Source organism: Barbatula barbatula, assembly GCF_947034865.1.
Source record: "Barbatula barbatula genome assembly, chromosome: 7".
Taxonomy (NCBI): Eukaryota; Metazoa; Chordata; class Actinopteri; order Cypriniformes; family Nemacheilidae; genus Barbatula; species Barbatula barbatula.
The window spans coordinates 17,208,133-17,221,651 of record NC_136770.1 but is presented as its reverse complement, the minus strand read 5'-3'; the positions used below and the strand labels follow the sequence as shown (position 1 = coordinate 17,221,651).

The window sequence follows — 13,519 nt, the reverse complement described above, 5'->3', positions numbered from 1 at the left end:
TTGAAGCAGCCACAAAGCAAATTGTGTGGTTATTGAAATCAATGCAAATTTACTGTGTGGCTCATCTCCTGTCTAAATGTGTGCTGAGGTTTGATGCAAGTGGGGTTGATTTCATAATGATGTACACCACAAGCTGGACTGTCTACATGGTGTGTTATGGACTGAAGTGTATAGTGTGACTGAAATGCTTGAAATGTGTATTTACAACTACTGTATTTCCTTTCGATACAGCCATATTATACAACTGAATTGAACCACAAGTCACATCACACAAAAGTCAATTATATGTAAAAGCTTTTAATGGATAAAAGTTGAAATAGTTTATACATGCTTTTTTCTACCACTCAGTAGTGACTTGTAGGGCACTAACCAGGCTACTGTGTAACTTTGATGGGTAAGGGATGAGTGCAGAAATATACTTGAACATACTTGAAATTAAAATTCTTGACAAAGATATTTTCTCTTTTTCCTACAGTTTTACACATGAATGGCTGAAATGAAAACAGCCTTTGTTATTTGAACTCTCAATGCAAATAAATATTGCTTCTATGATATTGTGATTTCATTAACATTTTTATATCACTAACAGTCATAAGGAAAATAGTTAATATATATATTAGATATCATCACATCGATGCATTTTAAATATTCTAATTATATAATTTCACTGGTTGAAACTTAATACAATAGTTTAACGATAAAATGTGAAAAAGTCTATTATCGACCAAAAACTGAGGGTCAAATGAATAAGCTTCACCATTTATGACCAAAACCAAATTTGCATATACACAGGTATAAACTGCAGATTTTCAGGTGGCTTTATCATCCAAGTAGCAGTAGAGATAAATGGCCATAGCCATCGCTGCCAACTAGGAAAGAAAAATACATTGTCCTCTGTAGGTGTTGCCAAAAGATGTCTCAATGTGAATGACAATCATACAGGAACAATCATATAGGAACATCAGACTGTGAACATCAAAAATTATGAGTCCCTTCATTGATGCTTGTGCAAAACATGTAAAGTGGTAACTTATTCTACTGCACATTCCCTAAAAGGTTTAATAAAACTCGAAAGCATCTGAAATGCAAAAATAAATCCAAACACTTCTACAAATATTTTTGTTATTAAAACAATGTGATGGGTGTGTTTACCTCAATGCCCGCAACTCCAATTGCTACGGCACTAACAATGTTGACTTTCGTCTGGACAAGGCCAACAATTTTTTTATAACATCCCTGGGAACAAAACCAGAAAAAAGTGGGGGAAATTGCACCCATTAACCAAATCATGAGCATGACCAAAAGCATTAGCATGACCAAAGTGCTCCTGGAAGTTTTGCCATGGAACTATTTGCCATTTTCAGCATTGTATATTTCCTCACCACGACATGACTGAAATGTGCGTTATCCTCAACACATGGATAGCCTGCGGGGGTTCTGCAGCAAGTCGGAGGGTAGAGAAGAGCATTCTGCTCGTAGAAGTAAGATTCAGAGAAGTCTGTGTAGTTGTTGAAGCCACAGCACCTGAACTGTTCCACACAACAGAAAGACAAGAACAGTCAGTTTCAATTGACAGTTCATCCGAAAGTATTCACAGCGCTTCACTTTTCCCACATTTTGTAATGTTACAGCCTTATTCCAAAATGGATTAAACAATACCCCATAATGACAATGTGAAAGTTTAAAATCTTTGCAAATTTATTTAAAAAAAAAAACAGAAAAAAAGCACTAGTACATAAGTATTCACAGCCTTTGCTCAGCACCTTTGACACCAATCCCCAGTATGATGATACAAGCTTGTCACACCTATTTTTGGGCAGTTTCTCCCATTTGTCTTTGCAAGATCTCAAGCTCCATCAGGTTGTTTGGGGATTGCGGTGCACAGCCATTTTCAGATCTCTCCAGAGATGTTCAATCGTGTTCATGTCTGGGCCACTCAAGGACGTTCACAGAGTTGTCCTGTAGCCACTCATTTGTTATCTTGGCTGTGTGGTTAGGGTCATTGTTCTGTTGGAAGACGAACCGTCGCCCCAGTCTGACGTCCAGAGCACTGTCTCTGTACATAGCTGCATTCATCTTTCCCTCGATCTTGACTAGTCGCCCATTTCCTCCACCTGAAAAACATCCCCACAGCATGATGCTGCCACCACCATGCTTCACTGTAGGGATGGTATTGGCCAGTTGATGAGCGGTGCCTGGTTTCCTCCAGACATGGCGTTTGCCATTCAGGCCAAAGAGTTCAATCTTTGTTTCATCAGACCAGAGAATTTGTTTTCTCATGGTCTGAGAGTCCTTCAGGTCGGCTTTTACTGAGGAGTGGCTTCCGTCTGGCAACTCTGCCATATAGGCCCGATTGGTGGAGTGCTGTAGATAAGGTTGTTCTTCTGGAAGGTTCTCCTCTCTCCACAGAGACATGCTGGAGCTCTGTGAGAGTGACCATCGGGTTCTTGGTCACCTCCCTGACTAAGGCCCCCGATCGCTAAGTTCGGCCATGCAGCCAATTTTTCTGTACCCTTCCCCAGATCTGTGCCTTGATGCAATCCGGAGGTCTACAGACAATTCCTTGGACTTCATGGTTTGGTTTGTGCTCTGACATGCAATGTTAACTCTGGGTTCTTGAATAGACAGGTGTGTAACTTTCCAAATCATGTCCAATCAACTGAATTTACTGAATGGACTCCAATCAAGTTGTAGAAACATCTCAAGGAAGATCAGTGGAAACAGGATGCACCTGAGCTCTATTTCGAGTGACATGGCAATGGCTGTGAATACTTATGTACATTAGCTTTTTTCGTTTTTATTTTTAATAAATTAGCAAAGATTTCAAACAAACTTCTTTCACGTTGTCATTATGGGGTATTGTTTGTAGAATTTCGAGGAAAATAATGAATTGAATCCATTTTGGAATAAGGCTGTAACATGACAAAATGTGGACAAAGTGTGAATACTTTCCGGATGCACTGTAATTCGATTCACAAACAGCTTTCTAAGCATTACATATAGACGTAAGATAGGTGTGTTCCAGTCATGTGGAGGACACTGATGCTAAATGTAACACTTAGATAGAGTTTATATATTATTTTCACGGTTTTTAATACACGGTACGACCTAACACACTTTACAGAAAGTCAATTTCTGTTGAACGTTCTGATGTGAAACGTTTTGCCGTTGTGTATTATTGGGGCAGGTTGTCACATTAAAGAAAGGGAGTTTATTGAACATATGTTTACTTTTTGTACTACCGGGGCATGTTGTCACAATAAAATCTGCTATTAAACAAGCCTTTCAGCAAGATTTAAACAGGAAAACAATTATGAAACTAAACAAATAAATCGCAGACATGGAAAAGGTAACATTTCAGTTTTCTAACCCCTAATTTGAAAACCCTAGCTCATTTTATCCTCCACACTAATATAAATTCATCATATTTTCATAATATCGTTTGGTGATAAATGGACACAGTTTCAGAAGTTCTCATTTTAAGGACATTTTTCATTAATGTCAGATTGGGTCAAACAGTCACCTGTTCTAAATATATACAATTTGTTAATTACAATATTAACAAAACTATGAAACACTTCTCCCGGTCTCCCATATTGATCGCTAAAGCCCTTTGAATGGTTTTCATTATCCTGTTAAGTTTTCGCTAATCTATTTAGTAAGCTAATTTTCACATTTACTTGACCGATTTCAGGCTACTTTTAGCCAGGAAATTTGACATGACGGATGAATGCTATTTGACCACATACTGAAAAGCCTGAAGCCCAATCGATATGCACCGATGTTTTCCCTGTAAAGCAGATGAGCATGTATTGGCTTGGCCATGGCTTACTGTTGTCATGGTTGAGTTCCACAAGTCTGTGAACACTTCTTCTTTCCCATAATTATTCTTCAATCCAGGTAAGGCCCAGCTACTTAACATTTTCTCAGTCTTTTGAAAATGACAAAGATTAGGACAGAAGAACAGATACATAAAATAATTCAGAAAGGATTTTTTTCTAATATATCCGTAGTGCTTTGCCATAAGCTGTATTTTTATAAAAATAATGTGTGTTAAATATGCCAGATACACTGTAAAAATTATACAATATTATGTCATTTTACAGAATTGTACTGTTTTAAACACATTTTTGAAATACAGGAAGAAATGTAAAACTACAAAAAAAAAAGCACATTTTCAAGAAAAACTTTAAAAACATTTAATGTTACATGAAAAAAATATTTTAACTGTATTTAACTGGTGGCCCAGCTGTCAGAACATTTTTACGGTGAAATACGGTAAAAAACATTCAAATTAGAGAAAAAGACTGCCAATTTACAAGAAAAACTTGTAATTTTACGTAAAAAAAATATTATACAGTATTTTTCTGGTGCCTCAGTTTTTTCCCCACATTGTATATAAACGAATGGACTGATGGTGCTTTGTAACGTCTTATGTATTGTGTTGTATGCTTTAAATCCTCCTCTTAGTAGGAATTTAATTAACAAACCCAAATTAGTTTAAGTCTCACAATGACTCTTTCGCTATGTGTCTGATGTGTGTGGGTTGGGAAACGTGGGGTCAGCAATGATCTTCAGCACAGCACGTCTGTGGATATGTGCAGACAAAAACACAATTTAAAGTGTCCCCCCTCCCACCTACAGAGCAAGGGAAGGAACACAGATCAGTAGAGTTATTACGTGCCAGCTAATCCATCAACGTCTGCAACAATTCCCTCACAATCTTGACAGGACAAAGCATTGCAAGGCAAGAGACGGAGGGCTAATTGCTGATCTGAGAACAGCATGAACTAAACTGAACTGAATTTGTGATATCCAAAGGGATAGATTAAAACAAAGTAATATCAAAAAATCTTTCATTTAAACTGTGGCAATGTTATCGCCCAATAATCCCAAAAATTTTTATATCAAAATCTTATTAAAACAGGAATGATTGAATAATATGTTGCGCAAAATGTTTAAAATGCTATCCATAAATTGTGATTTGGCTTAATTTGGAACAATTCACGCAATAAGGAACACATGTAAAACCGTTCTATTTCATATTGTGTGTTTGTCATGATTTCACAAAGCCTATTTTATATCAAAATGGGGGTAGCTGCTCATAGGCTTGTACATGAATGATTGAAACACAATTTTTTTTCTGTCATGATAATAAATAAATTAATAGATGAATGTGTGATAGTGACAAACAGCACATTAAATGGGCATTTGCATGCCTAATGTTCCCCTGAACGATTTAGTCGATCTATAATTCACAGGAATGTCCTACACTCTTTCTTCCTAGTGGTTCCCCAATAACATTAACCTCACTAGCTTGGTGATGAAGTACCGTGTTTCATGCAGATAACTGTATATATGACGCTTCATAAACAAACTGATTTTCTGCTTGCATAAATACCTAAAAGATCATTTAAATATTCAGCAGTTTAACCACAATTACCAAACATCAAAAATACAGTATGTGTGCTTTCATAAATGTGTGCTTTCGGCCCTGCGAACTCTTAGAAAATGTCCGTTTTTAATTTAACACACATCTCAATTGATATAGTTGTTTTAAATTATTATACAAATAATTTTCACTATGTTATTTACAGTATTGATTCTGCACTTGTGGAAACGGTATTTATTACCTTTTTTCTAAGTTTTTTTTATAGGGGCTACAATTTTATGTATCTTGTCACAGACAACTTTTAAAAAACACAATAGATTACAATTTTAGCCCATGAATTGGATAAACATGTAAAATTTGTGTAAAAATGTTATATTATACATATACATTATGTTGTTATATATTGTGTTTATATAATTATAATAATAATAATACGATCAAATCGTTTTTTACTAAAAATCCTAACCCAGGCAAAGGGTACAACAATGTAATGTTTTAAAGTTGACTGTTTTATAATGTGTATAACCTTCTTGCAGCCCAACTATTAATCGAAATCATGTTATTTTTATGCAAATTAACCCGTGGGAACAAAAAGGGTAAGTAGTTAGAACACTTTGATTGTATCATTAAATACATATTTGAAATGAGTAAAAATGTATACAATCCTATCTTCTTATACAGTATGGGTTTTCATATGTATTAAATAAGGATGCTGAAATCAATTGTTTAATTTGCCTTAAAAGGCCTTTGTGTTTTTTAATTAAATGGCATTATTTGCATTACATGCCCTCCATAACTCATTCATAGTTGTTGTAATTATTATACGTTTCACTAAATGGGTGGAACTCTTTATGTAAATAGCCTGTTTTGCATATAAAATGCCTAACCGTCAATATTGTGGTGCAATAAATTGCTCAAAGTAAGAGTGCTGGCATAGCGCCTGAGGCAATCTGGGAGTTATTAAGTGGGTAAATGTGCTGGAGCCATTGCAAACCCCCCTAATTTAATGATGGTCAGAGTATGATGTGAATTTACTTGCAGAGAGAGAGAGAGGGGGGGGGGGAGGGAGTTTGGTTTGTTATTGGTGCAAGACTTACAACATTGGAATAGACCAGGCCAACTACTCCGGCTGCCAGCTCAGCAATGAAAATGATCATGATGATGGAAAAGAACTGATTTTACACAGACACATATATGGAGAGAGAGAGAGAGAGAGAGAGAGAGAGAGAGAGCGAGAGAGAGAGAGAGAGAGAGAGAGAGAGAGAGAGAGAGAGATTACATTTAAGTATAATGTGAGTGAATGTATAATTAGGTTGTGACAAAATGTTTGAGGTCACATGAAAATGCTGTGGCCATAGAAAGGAAAAGCGGAAAAGCACATATTTTAATTAAGCACACAAGCAAAATGTAATGTTCATATTGCATGATATTAATGAAGTATTAAAAGGAATGAATTTTACCATTATAAGAAGACATTTGCTCTCTTTTTGAGCTCCACAGCATCCCAGTGTTCCTAACAGAACCATTACCGATCCCAAACAGATGCAGAAGACGGGCACGTTGGCATGCTTTGTGTACTGTGTCATAAATGGTGCCAAAAATGTTATAAAGGAATCTCCATCAATTTGCGCCCATGTCCCTATAGCAATCAGAGATGCACCTCCCACCTGCCAAAACATTTCGATTTTTTTACTTAAACAAATTCAACACTGCATTTCAAAATGATGGCTGTATGTCTTAATACTTAAATATTTAGCTAACATTATAACATGACAGGTGGACAGCGGGCAAGTCATTTTAATCTTAAGTATATTTTCAAGTCTGCATCCTATCAGTGTGTTTTAACATGGAAAAAATCTTACTCCATATTTCCTAAAAACATGTAATGTTTCACCTTTAAGTCGTACAATAAAAATCAAGCACTTAACTTTCAAACTTAGAAAGTATTACATTTTAATGTACTTCATTAGTAATGAAGTACATTAAATACTGCATAAGTACTGCATTTGCTTTATAATGTATTCTGTTTGAAGTCTAGTCTGCTTGACTACATTATTCATCCCATGATCCTCTCACTGCATTTTGTTGTCTGATATGAAACCCTACATGGATTATCTATTATGGCAAGAATGTATACCTGAGTTATTATAAACCATTCTACCATAAAGTGTATCTACAGGTCATTCAGCAACAGCTCAGTGTGAGACCATCATTGGCCTCAAGTCTGCATCATTGTGTGCTTGACTGTTCATTTAGGTCCTTCAAGACTCTTCCCAGACAGGTTTAGTTAGGGATCTCCAGAGACAGTGACGAACACAAAATCCCCTTCTCATGTCTTTTGAGCTTTCAAAGAGCTTTGAACGCAAGCCTGATCTTACCAAGAATGATATGCATCCAATCAGATATCAAAAGGTCTAAGCTCTAAAGCACATGTTCCCATGTGAGCGGATTTACAGGTTAATGGGTGGACTGATGTCAGTTTGATAATTGACAGCTGATGCCATAACCATATCTGAATCCATATATATTCTGCCAGACACATGACTGCTGTCAGTGCTGCTCACATCCAGCTCTGCTGGCTGGCAGCTGTAAGCAAAGCACTCTATTCTCTATTCCCTCAGTGTTTATGACGTCCATGAGAGAATTATTTTCACTTTGTCATTTGCTTTCATTGAGCTTTGGGAATTGTCTACATGTTTTAGCGGTCTAACTGTCTGCATTTGGTAATGTGTACGCCTCTCAGGAAATAATTTGTGACAGGCATATTACCTTCAACTTGTTGTCTCCAAACATTTCTCCCTGTCTGCCATAATTCATATTGGTGTTGGATTTTTTATGAGTAATCCTTTGATGAAATGCTATGTGTTTGGAACGGGGTGTCAAAAAAAGATGCACCTGAAGAGATTACATGGAAATCGGGTTATGCGTAAGGGGAAACTGAGGAAATGAAATGGCATGCTCTATGGGTGTGGAAAAAACGTATTAGACTCGGGGGGAGGAAAAGGGGAGGAATTCGATGACAATAGAAATAGGGCCATCACAGAGGCCACGATGCAGGCGACTTCTGAATGAAGTGTTGAGTTGAATACCCTTTCAAACAGAAAAATGAGCAAATTTCTGGCCTATTACATTTTTTTTATATAAACTTTCTCACTGAATTGAAGTGGAAAATGAGTCTTCACAATGAGGCTTTGGCTTGCAGGCTGGTCAAAACCAGTTGCAGGCAATCTGAGTAAAAAACTAATTTGGTTTACTCTGCAGTCAGACCAGACTTTGAGCATGCGAAATATGTTCGGACGGTGCTGCAAAAAGGGCGAGATTGATTCCTCCATCTTTTAAATTTCCGGACTGAGAGGTCATGTGCCGTTTTGTTGTTTCTATTGGTCTCACGGATTCACGTGACGCACAATCGCAGGTCAGAGTTCAACAAACTTGAACTTTGTCAAAGCCCCTTTAAAAGGAAAGCCTGCAACCATTAGGGAAAATCTCGGTTTCTTTTGATCATTATCAGAAATTATCTACAGGCACTCTATTGTTTGTGAATGTGTTCCGGAAGATAAATTGGGTTCACAAAAGTTTGAATCCATCATAAAAGCAGGCTATTTCAAAGGTTTCCAAGGGGTTCAAATCCCTGTGTGCATATACCCTATTGCCAAACAGATGGTCCCGCCTTAATCTTATGTCATTGTTTGAAACAGAGCAATATGTTATAATCATCGCTTGGTCAGTATTAAGTTTTTATTCTTGCAATTTATATAATGCCAATTTGCAGTCAGTGCTATAACAAGTAAAGACACATATGATTGAGGCCAAAAAAAATCTGTTTTCAAACTGACAACAAACTGACTGAAATATAGCAAACACCACATTAATAAAGTTCTCTAATGTTCCTCTTTCTCCCCTCTGTTCCTGCATCTGCAGGACTAAAAACCTTCAAGCGACTGAATGTGTTTTCATTCATTTAAACTCTTGCAAGCTTAAGCTGTCAAACAAAGTGGCAAACCCAACATTCTGTGAACAATAAGGAGATGAAAATTGTTGCATATGAGCAAGTGTTATTGCCTTAGTCACATTCACACTTAGTGTTATTATCAAGGCTACCACGATGCAGTGAAAGAGTTTCAAATGGATTCCTCCGCTATCAGCTTGCATTTGTTCAATTTATGTCTTTACGGTGTGTGTGTTCCTTTGTAAAGAGGAGAGAATAAATTATCCGTTGCTCATTTGCAGGCAGGATAAATCTATTTCATTCTTTACACCTCACATAAAAGTCCATAAGCCAATAAATAAATATGCAATTATTCTCTACCTCTAAGAATGGGTTTGATGAATAAAAAACATACTTACAAAAATAAGCAGGTTGAACACAACCATCGCAAATTTGGCAAAAGTGAAGCAGCCCATTTTAAACTGTAAGAACGCAATAGATAAATCAGTCAATCATTTAATATTTTCATATAGATATGATCTAAAACATACACACAGAGGTTTGTTATCAGACTTCTCATGTTATAATACAAAGCCAATTATTGTTAAACAACTATATTGCAAAAACGTTACCACACAAATCTTATGTTCTAATAATATTACATTTAAAGTAAATATGCTTTTGCTAACAAGTCTAATTCCTTTTTTTCGAGTTGAAAAGAAACCCACCTGTTTTCGAGCTGGAGTGCATTGAATTGAGTTGGTTAGCGAGTAATAGTAGTGAGTGAGGAGAGGAATATGAGAGAGAGGTTGTAAGTATAATGAGAGAGAATGAGAGGGAAATACAGAGGTAGAGATGTGCACAGGTGAGATGGGTGTGGTTAGGACATAAATAGATAGTTAAGAGTGCTTAAAGTGTATTGTGTGTAACACGACTGGCATTGCTCTGCTGTCAAAGCAGTTTTAAGAGATCATTTTTATGAAATAAGTTTATTTAAAGGGACAGTCCACCCAACAATAACAATTCCGTCATCATTTACTTACTCTCGAATGGTTCCAAATCGATCTTTGTCTTTGTTCTGATGAACACAGAGAAAGATATTTGGAAGAATGCTTATAACCAAACAGTTCTTGACTACCATAGTAGAAAAACACTGTTTTATAAAATATTTGTTCTGTTGAACACAAAAGAAGATATTTTGAAGAATGTAGGAAACCAAACAGTTCTGGGACACTTTTGACTACTACTGTAATTCGTCCTACTATAGTAGTCAATGGTGGCCAAGAACTGTTTGGTTACAAGCATTCTTCCAAATATCATTCTCTGTACATCAGAACAAAGGAATGTATACTGATGACAGAATTTTTTATTTTTGGGTGAAATACTATTATTAGATTAACAGCTCAATTCAACTCTATTACTTCTAATACAGTCCAGCTCGAAAGGTTTGGAACAACTAAGAGTGAGTAATTTATGACAGAATTTTTGGTTGAGCTAAATCTTTAAAATGAATACAGTCAAATGTCTTCCACACATATACAGTATTAAAAAGAATGGCCCTATCTGCCTGATCCATATGTCAAATGCATCATCGTATAGGATTGTATAAGACTTTAATGGTTTAATTATGAAAAAATGACGTCCTGTAAAATTCCAAGGTCATATAGTCTCCACAGACAAAAGCGCAAGGAGAACATAATATAGCTTCAATGGATGGTAGGTTTAGATTTACTACCTATCAGGTGTTTATGTACAGATCCCCTACTTTCCTTTGTGTGTTTTTCTCTGTTGTTTTTCTTTGTTCTTTCGTCCTCAAGCACCTGTTTGTGCCAATAGAGGGCAGTATTGCAGTACCAAGGCTCTTGGTTCTCAAGGCTTCACTAGAATTTTAGATACCTGGAGATGATTGATGGTCCCTTAGTGGAGGAAAATGTCTTTCTTTGTCCAGTTTCCAACATACGAAAACAAAACAAAGAGATAATGAAATCACCTCTGCAAATGGTTCTGCAGATCAAGCGTTCGTAGGTCTGAATATAGGTACAACCTTTTGCGTTAGACATATATTCAGTATGCAGCTGCATGCTGTTCTGGAGGATAAAGTGGTTGCCTGTAGTTTGCAGGCCAGTGTGGTATATTTTATACATACCTTAGTAGTTCTTTTGTGTTGTGCATTGAATGCTATTTTATTCTTTTATTCTTTCTTTCTAACTTGGGGCCCTGCAGGTATAGAAATAACACAAAGAACAAATTGATAGATTGCCTTATGCCACCTTGCCAGAGTTAAACACATATCAGCACCAGCCCTCCCTAATATTACTTTAATGGTCCTTTTGTGAGTTATGACAATCTCGCCAATCCCATCATTAACACAGCCGGTCCTTAATCTCACCAGAAGTGCACCTGTCAGGCATCATTAGGAAAAAAAAGGACTTAATCTCCACACGTTCTTCTCTTGTATTTGGCCTTAAAGGAAAAAATATTAGGTGGACACTTTTCGAGCGATGAGATTCAGCTGTATTAGCGAAGCCGGTAAAACATGCCAGCTGTAATGAGGTTGGCTAGATTAAGTATTATCTGTCCCTTTAGTACAGGAACTCAGGTAATGCATGGTTGGGTTCTGCTTTCTACGACCATCCAGAGGGGCATGCCGTCGTTACGATTCCCCTCCCAGGACAGGACCCTTGTCACATGCTGGCCAATGAAATCGCCTGCAAACCTGCTAAACAAGCAGCTTTGCTCTAACAAGATCGCGCAACGAGAGCACCTCCGTAATGGCTCAAAGAATTTCAGCACTGTTTTATTTCATTAGAAAAAATAAGATTGTTAGAAAAGTCTGATTTATTATATCATTAACAATGACAACACTGCACCCCCACCCCACTTAAAAAAAATATTTGTACAAGTTCAACCACTGGGTAAAACTAATATCTTAAAATTGTGCATGGGTAAAAAGACACATCAGACATTCCTATTTCTTTATTAGCCCCACACGAGAGACAACCGTGACAGCAGTCAGTACAATCACATTGTAAACACAGGCTGTTAGTCCCTGTGTGAGACTTCCCTAATCATCACGGTGAGGGATCACAAAACACGCAGAGCTGCGAGCGTAGGCTGTAGTGACTGTGCCTAACCACAGAGACTCCCCTGTGACCTCTATTGTCTCACCTAGAATGAATTTATCACAGGACGCCATAAGCAAATGCATATTAATTCAAGCTGGTCCGTCATGCCATTGGTGAATAGACCTATAAATCAGACCGAGGAAGAGTGCTTAAGCTTATGGAAAGAGTAAGGAATCGCTCTGCATTTCCGCTATTCCTTTGTTCTGTACATTGTGATTTGAGACTGTGTGGCTTTTATTGCACAGAATAACGGTGTATTTACACACTCTGAGAATGTATTTTACACCCTCATGTCTTTCCGTGGTGTATTTAATATTAATAAATATTATTAGGATGTAGCCTATCACTGCCTGACTGAAACCTCGGATCTCAATTTTAACTTTTTCGTAATTTATTGCTATTGGTCGCCTTTCATGTTTGTCTTTTGGTTTGGAAATTACGTACCAATAAAAAGTATTGAAAAGAGCATTTCGACTTTGACAATGAAGTGTTTAATTATATTCAGGTTTTTTTTTGTATTTCCTGTAAAGTGCCAGTTTTGGAGTTCCCTTGAACTTTTTCTTAGAATACAATTACTTGAAAAAAGGCCCAGCTGTGTGATTGTGTGTATGGAGCCTCTCGTTTCTTTCTAGAGGATTGATCATGATATGGAAGCTCTCATGCAATAAATGGCTTCGGGGGGAGCTGGAGATGAGCATCCCCGGAGCGTGGCTCCCCTTAACGATGCCTCCCCTTTCACCTGCGGAAATGTTAAGTAGGCTACGGGCTCGGGAGCACTGAAGCGGAGCCACGTCCGCCTGGCCATATTTCATGCAGATGGGCAGGTTAAATATGCCAGCCACGCAACGGATGCTAGCCAGTCATTTCCCACGCTGCGCCCCCTTCTTTGTGTTCTTACCCTTTAAATTTTTTTCCATTCATACCCTTTTCATGCATGTATTAGAAGTGTCTTCTCGAGACATTAAGTGATGTCACGATGTAGCCTGATAAAGGTTAATGCCTGGGATGATTGTAAAGTGTTTCGCTAGCTCAGCATTCTTTAAAATATCTTTTTTTTATGTTCAACAGAACAAA

At 37.2% G+C, this 13,519-nt stretch overlaps 1 protein-coding gene across 1 annotated transcript; it reads right to left on the bottom strand.

The window, feature by feature from the left end:
* Window positions 1-809: 809 nt before the first annotated feature.
* tspan1 (tetraspanin 1) lies at window positions 810-9,796 on the bottom strand (the record flags this gene model as incomplete). Its single annotated transcript, XM_079461030.1, has 7 exons — window positions 810-869; window positions 1,153-1,236; window positions 1,383-1,529; window positions 3,833-3,931; window positions 6,490-6,564; window positions 6,853-7,059; window positions 9,740-9,796. 7 exons carry the CDS (start codon window positions 9,794-9,796, stop codon window positions 810-812), a joined length of 729 nt encoding a protein of 242 aa, XP_079317156.1.
* Between the last annotated feature and the right edge of the window lie 3,723 nt (window positions 9,797-13,519).